General features: G+C 56.4%; 1 protein-coding gene across 2 annotated transcripts in view; it reads left to right on the top strand.

Annotated features, from left to right (window-relative positions):
• The window catches only part of RASA3 (RAS p21 protein activator 3), a 146108-nt gene that overhangs the window by 60675 nt on the left and 66013 nt on the right, over positions 1–19420 (top strand). Inside the window, exons 1-2 of one of the 2 annotated variants that reach the window (XM_063650685.1) lie at positions 3628–4012; positions 16843–16946. In XM_063650685.1, the coding sequence (XP_063506755.1) occupies positions 3834–4012; positions 16843–16946 (283 nt within the window). In that variant the 5' untranslated portion in view covers positions 3628–3833. Of the gene's footprint in view, positions 1–3627; positions 4013–16842; positions 16947–19420 lie in introns of those variants that run through there. The other variant, XM_054447115.2, reaches the window with a different exon arrangement.

The raw sequence follows: 19420 nt of genomic DNA, 5'->3' as shown, positions 1-19420 counted from the left end.
GAAAGTGATTTTGACAGTTTCTGTCCTACTAGAAAAATATTTTTCTGAGGTTGAGTGAACTTTCTTCACAATCCATACCTTTTAGAGCAATCATTTTTGATCATTTAAAGGGCAGCCACTATTTGTTTCCTTATTTACTTAAACTAAAAGGCTCCCTGAAATTGGATTGGCAGGGCTGGGGTTTGGGAACCAGTTTCCCGCCCTGGACCTCCCCTGGGCCAGCACCCACAACCCTAAAACAAGGAGATGACCCCACTCCCCAAGGCTGATCACCGTCTCGTCCAGCAGAAAGGAGCAGCTGGCGTCACACACAACAGAACCTAAATCTCTCCCTGCTGGGTTAGTCCAGTCATTTGCAAGAATATTCAGTAAGTGTCGTGTCCTTATTTCCTTCCGTCCACGTAAGGACGTGGAATGGTGTCTGTCCCTGCCTGCTTCCTCTGCGCCCACGTGGCCGACCTCTCCCCAAACCCTCATCCATGCAGACAGTTCTGGCTCAGGGAGGTGCTGCCTCAGGGTTCTGGGTCTGACCCCATCCCCTGCCGCTGGGGTTGAGGCTGGGCAAAGCCCTCTGCCCCATGCGGAGCCCTGGCCCCCCCTTTCTGTGGAGTTCCCCCTGAGTCCTTTGCAGGGTTCATTTGCATGCCCATCTTGGGGAGAAGGGGCCGTGGCCCCAACAGGAAGAAACTGCAGGCGTGGCCGGTTTCTGTGCCTCCTCCACCCAGAGGTGCCACAGCCTGAACTCCTGCTCTGAAAGCTGGTTATGCGTTAGGTTACAAAGCTGTGTCTGTAGGAAAAGTTTTTTTGTTTAAAAAATCATGAGCACCCCCAAAATGATCTGGATACGCAGACAAAAACATCAATGTGATGGTGATTTCTGAGAAGTGTAATTATGGGGGAGTTCTTGTGCTTTTGTTTGTGTTTTATGTACGATTAGAAGTTACAAGTCAAGGAACAGACAGATCTTCTAGAGCTGAGCGAGGAGAGCTGGGTCGTCCCAGGCAGACGAGGACATCAGACATCACCAGGGACCCTCACTTGGCGGCCCTGAGGGGCAGGCTCTGAGCTCTTCTGGGTGGAAGCCCGTCCCATCCTGTGTGCACGCAGCGGGTGTTTGTTAAAGACAGGGAGGTTTCTTTCTGTTCATACTGCAAGATGTAAATCACCCCCAAAATAGTACTTTTGTGTAGTAGAAATGACTAAACCAAGAAATGTCTCCACAGCTCCAAAGTTTTTCAGGAGAGAAGTTATTTGGGGTTAGAAACTGAAAGGGGCAGGAGGAAGTTGGTGGTTTGGGAGACAGACGGTTCATTCTCTCAGATGCTTTTAATAAAAACCAAGTTGTTGACTTAGGAAACACCGACTTTGACATTAGGCAGCTCATGAAAAGTCACATTTCCCATGAACATTTATTTTCACTCTTTCTGAAGTTAGAGCTTAAACAAAAACCTGCTTGACACGACTGGAGGCTCCTTGAAGCCCAGAACATCCCAGAACGGCTGGAGTAGGGGACCCGTCCTCAGCTCCAGGGTGTCCGCAGATGGGGGCCCATCCTCAGCCCCAGAGTACCCCAGGTGGGGGCCCATCCTCAGCTCCAGGGTGTCCGCAGGTGGGGGCCCATCCTCAGCCCCAGAGTACCCCAGGTGGGGGCCCATCCTCAGCCCCAGAGTACCCCAGGTGGGGGCCCATTCTCAGCTCCAGGGTGTCCGCAGGTGGGGGCCCATCCTCAGCCCCAGAGTACCCCAGGTGGGGGCCCATCCTCAGCTCCAGGGTGTCCGCAGGTGGGGGCCCATCCTCAGCCCCAGAGTACCCCAGGTGGGGGCCCATTCTCAGCTCCGGGCTTTCCGCAGGTGGGGGCCCATCCTCAGCCCCAGAAGTGCCCCAGGTGGAAGCCCATCCTCAGCCCCAGAGTACCCCAGGTGGGGGCCCATCCTCAGCTCCAGAGTGCCCCAGGTGGGGGCCCATCCTCAGCCCCAGAGTACCCCAGGTGGGGGCCCATCCTCAGCCCCAGAGTACCCCAGGTGGGGGCCCATCCTCAGCCCCAGAAGTGCCCCAGGTGGAAGCCCATCCTCAGCCCCAGAGTGCCCCAGGTGGGGGCCCATCCTCAGCCCCAGAGTACCCCAGGTGGGGGCCCATCCTCAGCCCCAGAGTACCCCAGGTGGGGGCCCGTCCTCAGCCCCAGAGTGCCCCAGGTGGGGGGCCCATCCTCAGCCCAGGTCGGGGGGCCCATCCTCAGCCCAGGTTGGGAGGCCTGTCTTCAGCCCAGGTCAGGGGGCCCATCCTTAGCCCACGTTGGGGGGCCCATCCTCAGCCCCAGAGCGCCCCAGGCCAGGGATCTGTTCTCTCAGTCCTGGAATGCTGGCCCCAAATCTCCCAGCAGGTCAGAACCCCTGGCCCTGTCTGTATGACCCCCAAGCCCGGCCCAGCATCTCCATCTCCACCCACGTGTGCCCTTCCGTGTCGTGCTGGCTCACAGGAGCACGCCAGCGTCAGAATGATGCAGGGGGTTCTCTCAGCCGCATAGGAACTCAGAATAGCCGCATAGGGGGGCTGTGTGCAGTGGTGTGTGGCGTGTGGTGTGTGGCATGCCTGGCAACCACAGAGCCCATGCACTGAGGGGCAGCTCCTCGGTACCCCTGAACAGATGGGGAGACTGAGGCTCGGGGAGGTGAGGCGGCTCACCACGGCCGCTGCAGCTGTGAGTCTCTGTGAGTCTAAGCCCAGCCCGCCTGCTTTCCTCACTGAGTCTTTGGGTTCCGTTTGAAGACTCACAGCTCTATTTGCCAATATTTCAAAAAAAACAACCCCACCCATCTTGAACCACAGGAGGCTGCAACCCAGTGTGTGCGGGGCTTCCGCTGAGACCTGCTGTGCTGGGTGGCAAGTGGTCTGTGAGCTGACCACGGACCCCTGCCCTCCAGCCTCTGACCTCTGGGAGCCAGGGCTGCGTGGCCCTGCAGTGCTGGGTGGTGGGTGGGCTGTGAGCTGACCACGGACCCCCATCCTCCAGCCTGCAGTCTGTGGGAGCCAGGGCTGTGTGGCCCTGCAGTGCTGGGTGGCGGGTGGGCTGTGAGCTGACCGCGGACCCCTGCCCTCCAGCCTCCAGCCTGTGGGAGCCAGGGCTGTGTGGCCCTGCACTGGCCATGTGCTTCTGATGGGTGTGTTTTTCCTCCTGTCCTTTGCGGAGATGGAGCATTTTCCCTGGCCGAGTTGCCCCTTCTCTGTGGGGCGCCTCTGAGGATGAGTCAGGCAGTGACTCAGGAGCCCCAGAGCTCAGCCCAGAGGCTGGCTTGGGAGCCCCAGGGCTGCTTCGCAGACCCGGTTTGGGGTTTGGTTCCTCTTCACGCAGCCTTTACCCTCTACCCCGAGGCTGGGGCAGCCCTGGCAGCTCCCGGCTCCCCCCAGGGTTCGGGAAATGTGGGCCCCGAGCCGGCAGCAGAGCACAGAGCTGGGAAACCAGGTTTATTTTCTTATGATCACGCGATGGGAGCAGCCACAGGCGGGATGGGGCAGCGCCAGCCTCGCGCAGATGCTGGGAAGTGACTCAGGGAGGAGAAGGCGGGCGGTTTCTCTGCCGGTCCCAGCTGAGCCCCTGCTCCGGGCTCCAGGAGGAGGAGGAGGAATTCAGTTCAGATGGTTTCCCCTCATCAGAGCCACTACTTAAAGGTCAACACTGTTTTCTGCAAGAGGTTTTTTCTTTTTTCCCCGTGAAAGTTTGCTTGATTCTATGAAACTTCCTTTGCACTTCTTCCAGAAATGACTGAGGGGAAGACTTTGCCAGGGTCTCTGCCTCAGAGGGAGAGGCTGCTGCCTGCGTTAATTTCCTAGGCCACATGGCAGGATTTCAGGCGAGCCTGGTCCTCTCAGGCCGCACTTTTTCTTTATTTGGAAGGAGAGTTCCAGAGCCCTCGGGCGGTGAGTGGGGGCCGCCTGGGCCAGGCATTCATCCTGCATCTGACTGCTGCCGACCTCGGCTGGAGACAAAGCCGGCCTGTCCGAGAGAAACCCTGAGGTTAAGCTGCTGATGGGAAGGGGGGCGCCTGGTGGCTGTGTGGCCCCTTTGAGTCCATCAGAAAGAAGAGATTGTCCGGCACAGGCCACCAAACAGGATGGGGGATGGGAGGAATGCCCTAGCGTTCAGCCGGTTTCATTTTTCTTTTGGAATACGCTTTAAACTCTGCTGCCCAGGAAGGAGAAAGCACAAACCTTCCTGCTGATGAAAGAAAATGGGTGCCCCCACCGTGAGACCCACGGACAGCGGGGGGCTGTGTGTGGGCCTGGGCTTTGCACCTGGGAGTGTTGGTGCTGTGTGGAGGGAACCGAGTCCTCAGGCTGAGCCTGGACTCCCCACAACAGCATGGGGGGGAAGCCACTGTCCTCAGACTCCGCGTGGCCTCCAGTGATGGTGCTGTGGCCACTTCCTGCCGGGTGCTCACCATGGGTTCTGGGTGGGGCTGGGAGGACGTGGGTCATAGGCCGTTCTGCCCACAGGGTGACGTGGTCGAGGTGGACGTGGCTGGCCTCGCAGCCTCTGCTCCTGCAGGTCCTGGGACGCTGCGTCCATCTGCTGGAGCTCATTTCAGAGTTGGCCGATCACATGTCCATACCCACTGGTGACAAAGTTAACAAATTTGTTTTTTTTTTTTTTTAGTTCAAAAAAGATCCTCCTTAAATGTTGTGAAATAATATGTCTTTTAAGTTGCAACACACATTCAGAAGTTCCCAGAGGGTTAAATCCTGAGCACGAAAAGATGGTCATTCTAATAGAAAACAGGCCCAGAGCATTTCAAGAAAAAATGAGATTTAAAACTGCTCATAAAAAGATGGACATTCCACCTCACCAATGAGCCAGACATTTAAATTTTAAGCAGGCTTTTGCCACCGGTTTAGCAAACTGTAAAAATATTTATAAGACAGCGTATGCTGGGGGTGGACGCTGGTCCAGACTCCCTGGAGGGTTCTGTGGCTTTGTGTTTCGAAGGCCTCAGGACAGTGCACATCCTTGGAGGAATTCATCCCACGGGGACAATCAGCCGCTGCACAGATCTCCGTTCCCAGGGTGCTCACCCCTGCTGCTCCCACCGCACAGCGTGCGGATGGCAGGGGGACCTGGCACTGCTGTCCACGCACACACGTGCCGTCTGACCCCAGCATTTTATCAGCTCTTTGGAAAGTGGCCCATGGCCTGATGTGAAAGGAAAAAGCTGACTCTGTCACAGGGAACATAACCTCACTTTTATTTAAAAAATTTACCTGTATTTCCATTCATATCTTCCATATTTATAACATAAATATTTACTATTATTTTTAATATATTTGTATTATAATGAGTTATATTATAGTATGAATATACTTATATTTATATTATAAATATCGTATTTATGTTATAAATGTAATACAAATATATTTATATTTTGTATATTTTAAACCTATAACATTTATATATTTTATTCTATTTTATATCTTTGGAGAAAAAATTCCAGGAGGATGTTTCCTGGAATGTTAATTCCAGATTTCACTTTCTGATTTTTTTACGTATTTAAAATTTTGTTTCTTTAAAAATAGCTTTATTGAGGTATAATTCAAACACCATACAATTCACCCTTTTTAAAATGTACAATTCAGTGGTTTTTAGTGTATTTGCAGAGTTGCACAACCATTGCCACAGCCAATTTTAGAACATTTTCATCTCCCTAAAAGGACACTTGCACCCTGTAATCCTCCAGTTTCCGGCTTGCAGCCTCTCCCGCGGCGGCAGACGCGGGTCTGCGTTGTGTCCCCGGCTGTGCCTCTCTTGGGCATTTTGTGTCAGTGGAAGCATCTGGCCCATGGCCTCTGTGCATGGCCTGTCGGTCGGCACCACACGGTGGATGCCTGTGGTGTGGGGCCAGGGGCCAGGCGTCCTTCCTCTCCAGGGCTGAGCACTGTTCTGTTGTTGCTCCCTCAGCAGCTGAGGCCCTCCTGCCTTGTTTCCACTTTCTGGCCGTCATGACTGAGGCTGTGAGCACGCGTGTCCGAGTCTGCGTGCGGACGTGGGCTGTGAGCACGCGTGTCCGAGTCTGCGTGCAGATGTGGGCTGTGAGCTCGCGTGTCCGAGTCTGCGTGCGGACGTGGGCTGTGAGCTCGCGTGTCCGAGTCTGCGTGCGGACGTGGGCTGTGAGCACGCGTGTCCGAGTCTGCGTGCGGACGTGGGCTGTGAGCACGCGTGTCCGAGTCTGCGTGTGGACGTGGGCTGTGATGTCTCTTGCTGCACACCTGCGGGTGGAACCGCTGGGTCCCATGGCGACTGTGTGTTGAATGTCGGAGGAACCGCCAGCCTGTTTTCCATGGCGGCTGTAGCCACTTGACCTTCCCACAGGTTGTGTGTTTGGATTCGCATCTCCACCTCCCTACCCTTGTTACTGTCTCTGATCACAGCCATCCCGGTGGGTCTGATTTTCTTTGTACAATGTGAGCCCCCGCCTCAATGAATTTTTGCTTTAAAAAAACAATTTGTTGCTTTTAATTGAAAGGAAGCATTCTTTCCTATGCATGTGTTTTTTTTTTAAGCAAACAAAATTCAAATCATAAGGAAGTGAAAAAAAAAACCCACAGGAAAATTCTGAAAACTTGCACATAAATGGAATTACGAATCAACTCATCGTGGAAAATCGTGTCTTGCTGGATGTAGGTTATAGATGTAAGGTTAGGCACAGTGGAAAGGGAGATGGGGCCTGCAGACCCCAGACGTGGACATGGTCCAGGACGGCGCCAGCCCGACCCCCACCTTTGCTGCCCACCGTGGGATCTGGAGCCCCCCGCCCACCATGTCCCCTGAGCTGGCCTGACCTCGCCGTCCTCCCCGCCCGACCCCTGCACCCTGTGCTCTGTGCAGACGCGTCCCCTGTTGAGTCTCAGATGGAGTTAGATGGAGTTACCACTGCAAGCGCAGGTGACGGCTGAAGCCCACTGCTGCCTCCGTGGACATGGCACCAGAAACCCTCTGGAGAGAAGGCAGCCTGCCACGCTTTGTGATGAGCAGTTCACTTAAGGATCGTGTTAGACCCCATGGCTAGTACAGATTTCAAGGCTCCTATTTCTTTCTTTTTTTTTTTGAGACAGAGTCTTGCTTTGTCACCCAGGCTGCAGTGCAGTGGTGTGATCTCGGTTCACTGCAACCTCCGCCTCCCATGTTCAAGTGATTCTCCTGCCTCAGCCTCCTGAGTAGCTGGGATTACAGGCATCTGCCACCATGCCCAGATAATTTTTTTTTTTTTTTTTTTTTTTTTTTTTTAGTAGAGACGGGGTTTCACCATGTTGGCCAGGATGCTCTCAATCTCTTGACCTCATGATCCGCCTGCCTTGGTCTCCCAAAGGGCTCCTATTTCATAACCCATAACCCTTAAAGAGCCTTTCTCTGAGGTGGGCCTGAGCGCCTGGGGTTTTTAGAAACCTTTCCAGGCAACCGTAGTTTGCGGTTCTAAGAGGAAAAACATCAAGAGACCTGAAGAACCCAAGCCCCACGCATCGAGACAGCGTCCCCGGCCGTGGCGGAGGAAGCCCTGCGCATCGAGGCAGCGTCCCCGGCTGTGGCGGAGGGTGGAGAAAGGAGAACTGAGTTGGGTTTTGGTGTGGCTATTTCTGTGGTATTCCCTAGAAATATTTGCCACTGGAAAAATGAAAAAACTCTAAGTGCTTTTAAGTGAGTAATTTCTGTGCGAGGTCTCGGGAAGAAGAAATGTCTCTGTGTGCAGTGCCCAGGCCCCGTCTGCCGGCTGTGGGGGGCTCCGTCTGCCGGCTGTGGGGGGCTCCGTCTGCCGGCTGTGGGGGGCTCCGTCTGCCGGCTGTGGGGGGCTCCGTCTGTCAGCTTTGGGGGGCCCCGTCTGCTGGCTGTGGAGGTGGCAGAGCCTGGCTGGGGTCTTCGCGAGGGCCCAGCCTCCTGCTCTTCACAGGGAGCCTCAGGGAAGGTGGGGCCTCTGCCTCCCTTTCAAGCCGCTGGACTTGAGCTGACCACTGATAACACCGCAGCTCCACCGCGGGCGAGCGCAGCACTGGGGGGCAGTCCTGGCCCGAGCTCTGGGCGTGCGCGGCTCCAGCTGCATCCTGCCCGCCTCTCGCCTCACTGGAAGCAGAGCGGAACGGGGCGTGTCTGGTCCTGGCCCTTCGCGTCGCCGCAGGCCCCTCACCTCCTGCAGGAGCCCGCCTGGCTTCCTGGCAGTCTTGGCTCTGCCAGAACTGAATTCCTGTGGTCCCCATGAGGACAACCAGGATTTGCTCGGCACCGTGGCCTCTCGGGCTCACCGCTGCACCTTGCCTGCAGAAAGCCCCACCTGTGGAGGCTTGGGTGACCTTCCCTTCCTGGTCCACTGTGCCAGGCCTGGGCAGCTCCTGGCTGCTGACCTGAGACAGGTGATTCCTCCCTGCATGCCCACTGCCCCATCTGTACATCCATCCATTCAGTGTCTTGCATGGGGCCTGCACGTTCCCAGCTGCTGTGGCGAAATGTCTGCTCTGCACCACGTGGCCTCGGCCGCACCCTGACCTCTGACCTCGGCTCCCAGCAAGCTCCCGTCCTGCCCTGCCCTGCCCTGCCCTGCCCAGGCCACGCCGGCCTCCTCCTTGCTCCTACGTCTTCATCACACACAAGCCCTGCTGCCTCGAGGCCTTTGCACCTGGTGTCCCTCTGCCTGGACCCCTCCTGCGGGTCTCCTCACCGTCCACGGCCCCGTTCAAGCGCTCACTCGTCTGTAAGCCTCCCCGTCCCCCGAGTGAGGCCACAGTGCCACCCCCGCCAGCCTTGCGCGCGTTCGTGGTTCTGCGTGCTCTTTGTCTGGCTCCACGGGGCCAGGACTTTGCTTCATCGGCTGCTGTTCCCACAGTCTAGAACAGGGATGGGCAGCTGAAACAGTCATGGGGAGAGAGCACTGTGGTTTCTGGGTCCAGTGAGCCACGCCTGGCGGGGGCCAAAGACATCAAAGGTGCTCCCAGTTGTTTGGTCCTGGTGTGTGGGAGGCCCTGCCATGTGCTTGTCTCACTGTGCAGGGCAGAGGAAGAAACCTCCGAGCCAGGCAGTGGCGTGTCCTGGGGAGGCCGCTTTGGGAGCAGAGCCAACTGCCCTTCCCCAGCCAAGTGCCCTCTGTGCCCGCAGGCCGCACTGTGGAGTGGGCGGTGTCCTCAGGCTGAGAGATGAGGGAACTGGCCTCTGGCAAGGCAGCGTTGAAACGTGGACATCCCCGGAGGACTCCATCTTCAAAGTTGTGCTTCCCCCAGCAAGGCCCGTGTGGGTACCTGTGCCTCCTGGGTACCTGCGCCTCCTGGGTACCTGCGCCTCCTGGGTACCTGCGCCTCCTGGGTACCTGCGCCTCCTGGGTACCTGTGCCTCCTGGGTACCTGCGCCTCCTTGGGTACCTGCGCCCCCTTGCATGGGCTTCAGCAACGTCTGTCACAGATTCTTACATTTAGACGTGCCGTATAGTCTTCCTGGTGGAGACCGATGTCCCCTCGGCCTTGTGACGCTCACTAGGGCCTGAATTAGGTGGGGAGGAGCAGCTGCACAGGAGGACTGCGCTGTGAAGATGCAGGAGGGCCTGACAGCGGCTCTGCCAGGCGGGACTGTGCTCTGAAGATGCAGGAGGGCCCGATGGCAGCTCCACCAGGTGGGACTGTGCTGTGAAGATGCGGGAGGGCCTGACGGCAGCTCCACCAGATGGGACTGTACTGTGACGATGCAGGAGGTGCAGGTGTTTGGTTTTTTGAGACAGGGTCTCACCGTGTCACTCAGGCGGGAGTGCAGTGCTGCGATCACAGCTCACTGCAGCCTGGAACCCTGGGCTCAAGCGATCCTCTGCCTCCCTACAGACGTGCACCACCAAACCCATCTAATTTTTAAATTTTCTGTTGAGTTGGGGTCTTGTTGTGTTGCCCAGGTTGATCTCTAACTCCTGGGCTCAAGTGGCCCTTCTGGCATGGCCTCCCAAAGTGCTGGGATTACAGGCGTGAGCCACTGCATCTGGCCTGGATGCAGGTATTTAAAAGAGCTTAGGGAAGTTCTTCAAAAAAGGCTCTGGCCTTTAACTCCCACTTCAACTCCTGATTTTGGTTCTCATTGGGATGTAAGTTTCAGAGCACTCCTGGGCTCAGGAGGAGAGCAGCTCCTCTGCAAGGGGCAGGGCCACCTGTGTCCACAGCAGCAGGGCTTGGTCCCTGGGGACTGCAGGTCAGCATAGTCCACGGTGCCCATGGCCAGTCCTGCAAGCAGCAGGGCCTGGGAAGGGCATTGTCGGGCAGGCGAGGATGGGCATGGGTGCTAGTCTGGGCATCAGTGGCGTTGCTCTGAGAGGGAAAGAGATGCTGTCCCAGCGAGGGTGGCCTCAGGTCTGGACCCTCAAGTGGACACTGTGTTTTGGCTCTAGGACTGGCATGGCCCAACAGGATTTTCTGCAAAACAGGAAATGGTCTCTGTGTGTTCTGTCCAGTCTGGTGGCCACAAGTCACGGGCTGGTGAGCACCCGAGGAGCTGAATTCTGTGGTGGGAATCCAGGTTCGGGAGAGGTCGTCAGGCAGGTGTGCAGACAACGTGAGCTGTGAGCTTCACGCCCGAGGAATCCACTCTTCTTCCTGCTGGACGCGTGGATGGTGGTGATGGCCTCGCCGTAGCCGCAGCACCTGGAGCTGGCCCCTGCCAGGCACGTGGTCTCCGTGGGGCTCATGGCATCCCGGGGGTCTTGGGGGGATGTCACTCTGGTGCCCCGTTTGCAGGTACAAACCTGCCATTCTAGGAGCTGACTGATGCTCCCAGCCCTCACCCCTGTCCTCACACCCCCTGAGTGGTCAGGCAGGGGCTTCACTCGGCTGATTCTGGCCTCCGTGCTAAAATGAATGAATAGGACAGGACAGTGAAGAAAACGCACACCTGGGGAAGTGACCTGGGAACTCACCGCCCCCCACCGACCTCCAGGACTCTGGCCTTCCAGGGCCTCAGCCAGGCCCTGCCCTCTTCAGCACATTGGAAACACCCTCATCTACCCAGTGTGCGCTAGGATGGCAGCTCTCCAGCCTCCAGCCTGCAGGCCAAGCCCGCACCCCAGGGAAGCCATTGTTCTGGGTCCCCTCGTGCTGAGCACCCCAGCTAGAGGTGCCCCTTCCAGGTCTGGGTGTGGTTGGCGGAGGTTTTATGGGTTTTAGCCGTGGGTTCATTCTCAGAGGTTGTTAACTGCCCCCAGAAGGTGGGGAACCGCCTCCACTCTCCTCCTTGAGCTGGGGGTTTTACATTCTTCTGGGAGTTTCTTCAGGGCTCCCTGGCTATGGCACCGTGGCCTTGGGTGTCAGGCTGGCTCTGTGCACAGTCATTGTGGGGAGAGGTTTCCTTCCTGTGGGGGCCTCCACTGTCCCTGGAATCACCCTTCTTATTCCCTAAATAAATCATCGGTCTAAGAAGCTGAAAAACCCTCTATTCTGGCACAGAGACTGGCTCCAGCTTTCCTTGAAATCCTGCAGAACCTTCATTAAAATGAGTGCAAGGCCTGTAGCACTGCCACCTCTCTGGACCCCACTGCCCTGCGATGCCTCCTCCTCTGGGCAGCCTCCCCAGCGGCCTCCTGGTCTAAATCTCTCTGCCCAGGCAGCCCTGCCCCCTGCTCCACACCTTGTGGACTTCGCATCCGGAGTCCAGCTGCTCTCCCCTCTTGGGCTCGTTCAGCTCGTGGGAATGAAGCTGGTCACGGTGGTTGGTGGCTCAGGGCTCCATTGATAAGGCCGGCCGGCCGCCTACAGATGTCCTGCCTGGTTTCCTGAAAGACTTGAGGTGACCTGCAGGAAACAAAGTTAGTAATAACTTTATTAAGTTTAAAAAGTTATATGAAATAAGGAGAAAAACATTAAAATAGGCAATTGGAACCACTAGAATAAACGACATCAGAGATGCAAAATGCTCACCCATCGCCTGTGCTGGAGCCCGTTCTGGCTCCAGGGTTCTCAGCTGCAAATGTGTAAAATGGAAATCTGAGTGTGGCGTTCCCCTTCTTCAGGAGGGGGGACCCCGTGGTTCCCAAGGACAACAGCTCCTCTTAGTGGGCGGGGGCAGCCTGACAGAGGGCCCCAAAGTGCTGCCTCCCCTGCTGCGATTCAGGAGCAAGTTCTAAAGCCGTTGCTGGAGAAATTCCTGGGCGGAGGCTGGAAGAGGTCTTACTCCCCAGGGGTAGTGCGGCAGGGCTTGGGCAGCGGGGCTAAGAGCACGGCGTCCCTGGGGGCTGCCCGGTAGCAGGGTGTTCAGTTGCTCTGCCAAAGGCTCTGCACAAGTGGCTCCTCTCACTGCGACTCTGCTTGGCAGTGGGGGGCTCTGTGGGGGGAAGCCCAGGGCAGAGGCTGTTGGCTGGGCACCTGGGAAGGTCCTGTGAGGCTTCTGGTGGTGCTGACACCTGTCCGTGGAAATTGAGGTGCTTAAAATTCATAAATAAACCAGAAATCCATTCAATAAAAAGAGATAAAAATAGCAGAAAGAGGAAGCTACGAGAAACATACGAACTCCATAAAATTATCACCACAGACTGGACGTGCCCCTTTCTAAATGTAAAAGCGGTTTATAGCAACACAGCATGGCCTGAGTCACGGCACGATCCCTGGGGTTAGTTTCGTTTCATCAGATGTTGGAGTGCCTCGGTTTCCCACCCTGTGCATCGGGGTGGTGAGGAAATGTGCAGGGTTAAATGCCAGGTGCGCGGCGCCCGTGTGTGGGGTGTGCTCAACGCTGGCGTCCTCATCTCACCGCCCCTTACCACGCACCGGTCACGCACCAAATATGCATCAGACACACATCAGACACACCGGACACGCATCAGACACACATCGGATACACACCAGACACCACTCACCGGACACGCATTGGACACGCACTGGACACACATCGGACACCCATCAGACATGCAATCCAGCCCGACCTACTTCCTCCTCCCCACCTTCCTGCGAGGCAGGCACAGGCCCATGTGGTGGGGTCCTCAGTGCCTGTGCGGGGGCGGGGGGCTCTCGGGAAAAGGTGACACCGTCTCACGGCGAGGTGGCCAGGTGAACCCTGAGGCCCGGGTTGCTCTGAAGCTGCCGCAGCTTCCTGACAAGCTGGCTGCTGGAGTTTGTGCCAATGGAGGGCGTCCGTTCCATTCTCTGGCAGCTTGGCTGTCGGTGCTTTTGGTTCTGAGGTTCCTCCACGGTGAATGAAGCTTGATTTACGCCTTTTGGCTATGCATTTGCTGCGAGGCCTGGAGCTGTGCGTGCTCCCGCTGGGCTTCTTGTGTGAGATGCACCGTGGCCGGGACAGCCTGGGCACCTGCCACTCTGGAGCAGGAAGTGAAGCCTCCAGCCCTTGGTTCTTGGGGCTCTGCCGGGAGGGAGCGGGGCTGGAAACGCCAAGTCCAGGCTGCTTCCGCACATTCAAGCACCACGGCTTCCTGCCGTCGCTTAGGCGTCAGTGGCCCTGAAAGTTGCTCTGGGATGTACAGAAGAGGCCGTTTTGTCGTTGTAAAAATCCCAAATGTTTTGTGGATTACTATTAATTGTTAATGCTTGTTCTGTGAGTAGCTCGTCACCTGAGGCCTTGTCGTGAATATTAAAATGTGCGTCTGGTGTCCCTTTTGGCTTCGAGGTTGATGGTGGTTTTTCCTGCCAGTGGGGACGCTGTCTGCAGAGCACCAAGCTTCTCCAGGGAGGCCACCGGGCGCTGCCTGGGGAGTGTGCGTCCTGCCCTGAGATCCTGCAGCTGTGACTTTACACAGGGTGGAGGTGGGGTCACGACCCCTGTGCTTTGTTATGAAAGCAGTGCATTGTGTGGGGTGCATCTGTGGTGCCTTTGTGTACATGTGCACCCAAGTGCTCCAGGGCACACACATGCACACACCCACGTACACGTGCCTGTGGGCATATGCATCCACGTGCCTATGGGTCGCCCACCCCAGGTTTGGGCCTATGCCTGTGCCGTACGAACACGCACACATGCCTGTGGGGACACACATACGGGCACACACATGCACACACAAACACGTGCCTGTGGGTATACACGTACGGGCACATGCATGCACACACACACACATGCCTGTGGGCACACACACCCATGGGCACACACATGCACACATGCACACACATGCCTCTGGGCCCACACACCCATGGGCACACACGTGCACACATCCACACACACATGCCTGTGGGCACACACACCCCTGGGGGTCCCTGACATCAGATCTCAGTGGTGCCCACGCAGACACAGGAGATCAGAGGATGGCTCGCCTGCGTCAACGACCAACTCGAGAATGTGTTTAAAGGAAACATGACTTTCTAATGGGCCTTCATTAACCAGGATTCTGCTACAATGGAAGTCCGTGGAAGTCCCTGAGCATTCTGCCTTCATTGAAAGATAAAGTGATGTTTCTTTTGTGCATAAATGGATACTGCTGTGTTTCCAAAATGCTTAAAACAATGTAGCCATTTTAGGCTTCCCTTGGAAGATTGTTTTATGACAAAAAATGGTTTTCTGAGTAAACGTTACCTAGTCTCTGACCCAGTTATAAAAGTAATGAAATCAGTGAAATCCAAATGAAATGCCTGTCATTAAGGCCACTGCAGGGCGAAGGGGTGGGGCCTGGATTCCAGACCTCTCCCACCTGGACTCTGGGCCCCTCCCACCTGGGCTCCAGGCAGCAATGGTCGTCCACCCCAGGTTTGGGCCTATGCCTGTGCCGTATCTCCTGGTTTAATTTGCATTTTCTCAAGGGCTAATGACATGGAGCATTGTTAATACCTTGTTGGCCATTTGTCTTCTTTGGTGATATGTGTGTTCAAATCTTTTGCCCCTTTTTAAACTGAATTATTTGTTATCATTTATTGAGTTATAAGAGTTCTTTATATATTCTGGATACAAGTCCTTTATCAGATAACTGACTTACTAATATTTTTTCTAGTCTGTCTTTTCACTTTTTATTTTTTTAATTTTTATTATTTTTTTGAGACTGAGTTTCGCTCTTGTCACCCAGGCTGGAGTGCAGTGGTGCAATCTTGGCTCACTGCAACCTCTGTCTCCCGGGTTCAGGTGATTTTCCTGCCTCAGCCTCCCGAGTAGCTGGGACTACAGGCGCCCGCCACCACGCCCTGCTAATTTTTGTATTTTTAGTAGAGATGGGGATTTGCCATGTTGGCCAGGCTGGTCTCGAACTCCTGATCTTAGGTGATTCGCCAGTCTTAGCCTCCCAAAGTGCTGGGATTACAAGCGTGAGCCACTGCACTGGCCCTTTTCACTTTTTAAATAATGCTTTTAATGCAAAAAAGTTTTTAATTTTGATGAAGTTTGATTTTCCATTTATTTTTCTTTTGGCACTTGTGCTTTTGGTGACAGATCTAAGACATCTTTACCTGACTCTAGGGTGCAGGTTCATTCTCATTTTCTTCTCAGAGGCTGGTAGCTCCAACCCTTACACCCTTACACATGGGTGTGGGGTCTGAGCTCATTTCTGTGTGTGGCTGGGGTGGGGCCTGCGCCGTTGGTGACTGTGTGGACGCCCCCCTGACCAGCACCATTGACCTTCCTTTGCTTTCTATCAGAATGGTTCCTCCTTGAATAGCTTACATCTTTCCTATTTTGGACCTTAGCATAAATGTGCATGAAAGTGGGCTTGTTTTAAGTTCTGAGTTGGTGGTAGCTGTGCGTGCACCATGGTAATCGCCAACAGGTCCGGCATGGGGAGGAACCTAACCCCACCTGTGCCAGTCCAGAACAACAGGGAGGTTTGCTGAATGGCCAAGCCCACTGGCTTCTGCTTCTTTATTGGGGTTGCGGTTATTTCAAGTCTCCATCTGTGGGGCGGCTGCATCTCCGGGTGACTCACGCGTGGGCGGCCTGAGCCGTGTACTCTGTAAGCACAGTCAGCAGCGGGGGCCTCTCCCCCAGAAGCGAGGGTGGCTGGGCAGTCAGCAGCGGGGGTCTCTCCCCCAGGAGCGAGGACTCTAAGCACAGTCAGCAGCGGGGGCCTCTCCCCCAGGAGCGAGGACTCTAAGCACAGTCAGCAGCGGGGGCCTCTCCCCCAGGAGCGAGGACTCTAAGCACAGTCAGCAACGGGGGCCTCTCCCCCAGGAACGAGGACTCTAAGCACAGTCAGCAGCGGGGGCCTCTCCCCCAGGAGCGAGGACTCTAAGCACAGTCAGCAGTGGGGGCCTCTCCCCCAGGAGCGAGGACTCTTAAGTACAGTCAGCAGCGGGGGCCTCTCCCCGAGGAGCGAGGACTCTAAGCACAGTCAGCAGCGGGGGTCTCTCCTCCAGGAGTGAGGACTCTAAGCACAGTCAGCAGCGGGGGCCTCCCCCGCAGAAGTGAGGATTCTAAGTACAGACAGCAGCGGGGGTCTCTCCCCCAGGAGCGAGGACGGCTGGGCAGTCAGGACTTTGTACTGGATCTCTGGATAAAAGCAGCGGTCCAAGGCACTGGAGTGCTGTGTTTTATGTTTAATGCATAAAGGGAGCCACCACCTGCTCCAAAGCAGGTACCTTCAAAACATCATGATGGCCCTGAGGCTGGACCTAGACCTGAGCACGTACCATGGAAATCATTCTGGCAGTGGCCATGGTCTCTGTGGAGGTCTCTGAGCTTCCTGGACCGCCAGGCAGCCCAGCCACAGAAGTTCATCTGTGCAGCGCAAAGGCTGGAGGTGGAGGCCAGGGAGCAGCCACAAGGCCCTTCACCCCACAGTGAGCTGCAGGTTCATGTCTCATGCGTGCCACACACTGCAGGGCGTTCTCATGGCACGTTTAAAACTAAGACCACAGGTGTGTGCCCCGGGGGTGAGGCGCGAGCGTGGCCTGTGTTCTAACTGGTGCTTTTGTTTGTCTCTCTAGCCCCTTTTACGGAGAAGACTTTTACTGTGAAATTCCTCGGAGCTTTCGTCACCTGTCCTTCTACATTTTCGATAGAGACGTTTTCCGGAGGGATTCCATCATAGGTAGGTGATGAATGAGCATTTACTTCCCCTTTTCTGCCTTTTCTGTACCGGGGAGTATTAGCATTTCAGTCCAGAGCCTGGCTGGATGGTGCTGAGGGGTCGCTGCAGGGCTCTAGGTCACAGCAGCCCTGGGTATTCCTCCTGATCTGCGCTCGGGATCTGGCCTGGCGTCTGTGGTCCCTGCTAGAGCATCACACCAGGCTCAGGTCAGTGAGCGCTGCCAGTGGAGGCTTCCGTGGCCTCTCAAGGCAAGAGCACAGCATCCCCGACCCTCTTCAGACAACTTCCCAGGGCTTCTCCCTGAGGCATCTGCGGGGGGACCTTTGCATGGATGTGGGGCCCTCCCTCCTCACCACATCCTGGCTGTCCCTGTCCCAACATTAGTCCCCATGGTGTGGGCACGGGAAGGGCGGGTGGGGGGTGGGGGCGTGTGGCCTCAGTTTCCCCCCGGTTTTTGGGGCAATACAGTGACTTCCAGGAGATGGTGTGTTTGGAGCAGGGCTGGGGCTGCTCTTGGAGAAAGCTCATGGGCAGCCCTGCCTGGGATCACAGGAAGGCGGCATCCTGTAAGTTGTGGGGCCTCTGGGCAGCATGGACTTCAGGCTACTCGGGGAGCTCCTTGTTCCTAAATGCAGCCAGAGGACCCCGTCAGGAGCAGACCTCACGCAGCAGGCCTGGGAGGCTGAGGTATCAGGCTAATTCCCGCCATGACGCCGGGAGAGCCAGGAACGGAGGAGGGGTCCTGCGGTGCCTGAGCTCACGCCCAGGACGGGCGGCTAGGGAGCCAGTGTGTACTGGCTGCCACAGCCTGAACCCAGATCCCAGGTGGTGCAGGCTCCTCGTCTCCATGGCTGCCAGGATGCCGAGTGGGACAGGGCGGAAGGCAGCCTGAGGGCCCGGGGGTGCAGGAGGCCTGCAAGGCCACGAGGGTGCTGTGCGTAGGCGGGGTCCGTGTCCATCTGAGGCTCACTGCTCACACTGGCTCCTCACACCGCGTCACGGCCGCTTCACTCCACGCCGGCTGCCCCCCTTTCCCCAGCGCTCACCTGTGTCCCTCAGCTGTGGGCTTTCTTCATTGTCTCTGTCCCTCTGTGAGCTGTGGACCAGGATCTGTGATCTGACCCATTCCCAGTGCTTGGCAAACAGAAGTGAGAGAGGCACGGCCAAAGGTCCACCTCAGAGCTTGAGTGTCCTAAAACCCAGCCTGTCCCCACTGGGCGGCCGGCAGCTAGTGTGTGTCAGCACGATGTTGAGGGTGGGGGCATGAGAGAAACGGGTTAGCAGGTAACGCGTAGGCTCCTGTCTGCACTCTGCCATGTCCCGGGCCTCCGCAGCAAGTGCCCTGACAGAGATGAGAGAGACGCCCATCCTGACCAGTCCTGCTCTCTGCCTGGCATTGAGACAGGCTTGGCTGGGTGGCAGCTGTGAACCCAGAGGCCCTCAGGGCCGGGCAAGGCCTCACCTGGCATTGATAAGGCCGGTGTCCCCTCACCATTGCAGGGGTCGGGACCTGGACATTTTTGGGACTGTTGTTCACTGTACCCAAGTGATTATTCTTAGAAACTGCTGTGCTTTTCATAGAAGTCTCCTGAGTTTGTTTAGAAAATACATGGAACGGGTCACATGGATCTCAGATAATTGACCTTTGACTTCATTTTGAGCGGGAACGCTGTGCTGGGTGCTTCCGCAGCGGACACCCTGGCCCTGAAATGCGATTGCAGAAGGTGTTTGTGCTCCTGAGTGCAGTGGGCACCTGGTCCCCCTTCAGGGTCTTGCTGTGCTGGGCCTCGTGGAGCCTTGTTGGTGAGATGGTCTTGAGGGTCCAGCATGACCCCTGCACCCCCCTGCTCAGTGTCTGCCTGGGAGGCCCTCAGGTTCAGGCCCATAGCTTCATGTCGCGTTCAAGCTGGGTGCTGCGGAAGGATTCCCTCTTCCTCTCTCCCTCTGACCAGGGCATCGGCTCCAGGGCTAGTGGCTGGCAGTTCTCTCTCCTGCCTCCGGGCTCAGCCGCTGTGCACCCCACTCCTGAGGCACCTCCTTCTCCATCCCCACATCCTGCCATGCCCACCTCCGGGACTGGGGCCTACTGCAGGAGATGGCCTCCGACCCCGCGGCATGGGTGGGCTGCCCTCCGAGACCTGCCTCCCCTGCCCCACTCGTTGGTTGTGGTTCTTTTGCCTGTTATGCTGTGTCCACTGGACAGAGCTTCCTGGAGCCCATGGTCCTGCAGGGCAGGCCTGTGTCTCGCTCCTGTGTTCTCAGCCCCTGCCAGGGGCCTCCAAGGGTGTTCCCAGAAGAAAGGGAGGTGTGGAATCCAGATTATTCAGCGGAGGCTAATGGTGTATCTGGCGGGGCTCAGCCTGTGCTGGGTGCCACGCGTGAATTGAGGTGTGACCATGTGTCAGGCCTCATCACCAGCTCAGTTTATACTCGAGAATCCACAGGGACTTGATTCATTCTCGAAGGTGTATGAG

This window comes from Pongo pygmaeus, chromosome 14 (genome assembly GCF_028885625.2).
Source record: "Pongo pygmaeus isolate AG05252 chromosome 14, NHGRI_mPonPyg2-v2.0_pri, whole genome shotgun sequence".
NCBI lineage: Eukaryota > Metazoa > Chordata > Mammalia > Primates > Hominidae > Pongo > Pongo pygmaeus.
This window is presented reverse-complemented; position numbering and strand designations above follow the sequence as displayed.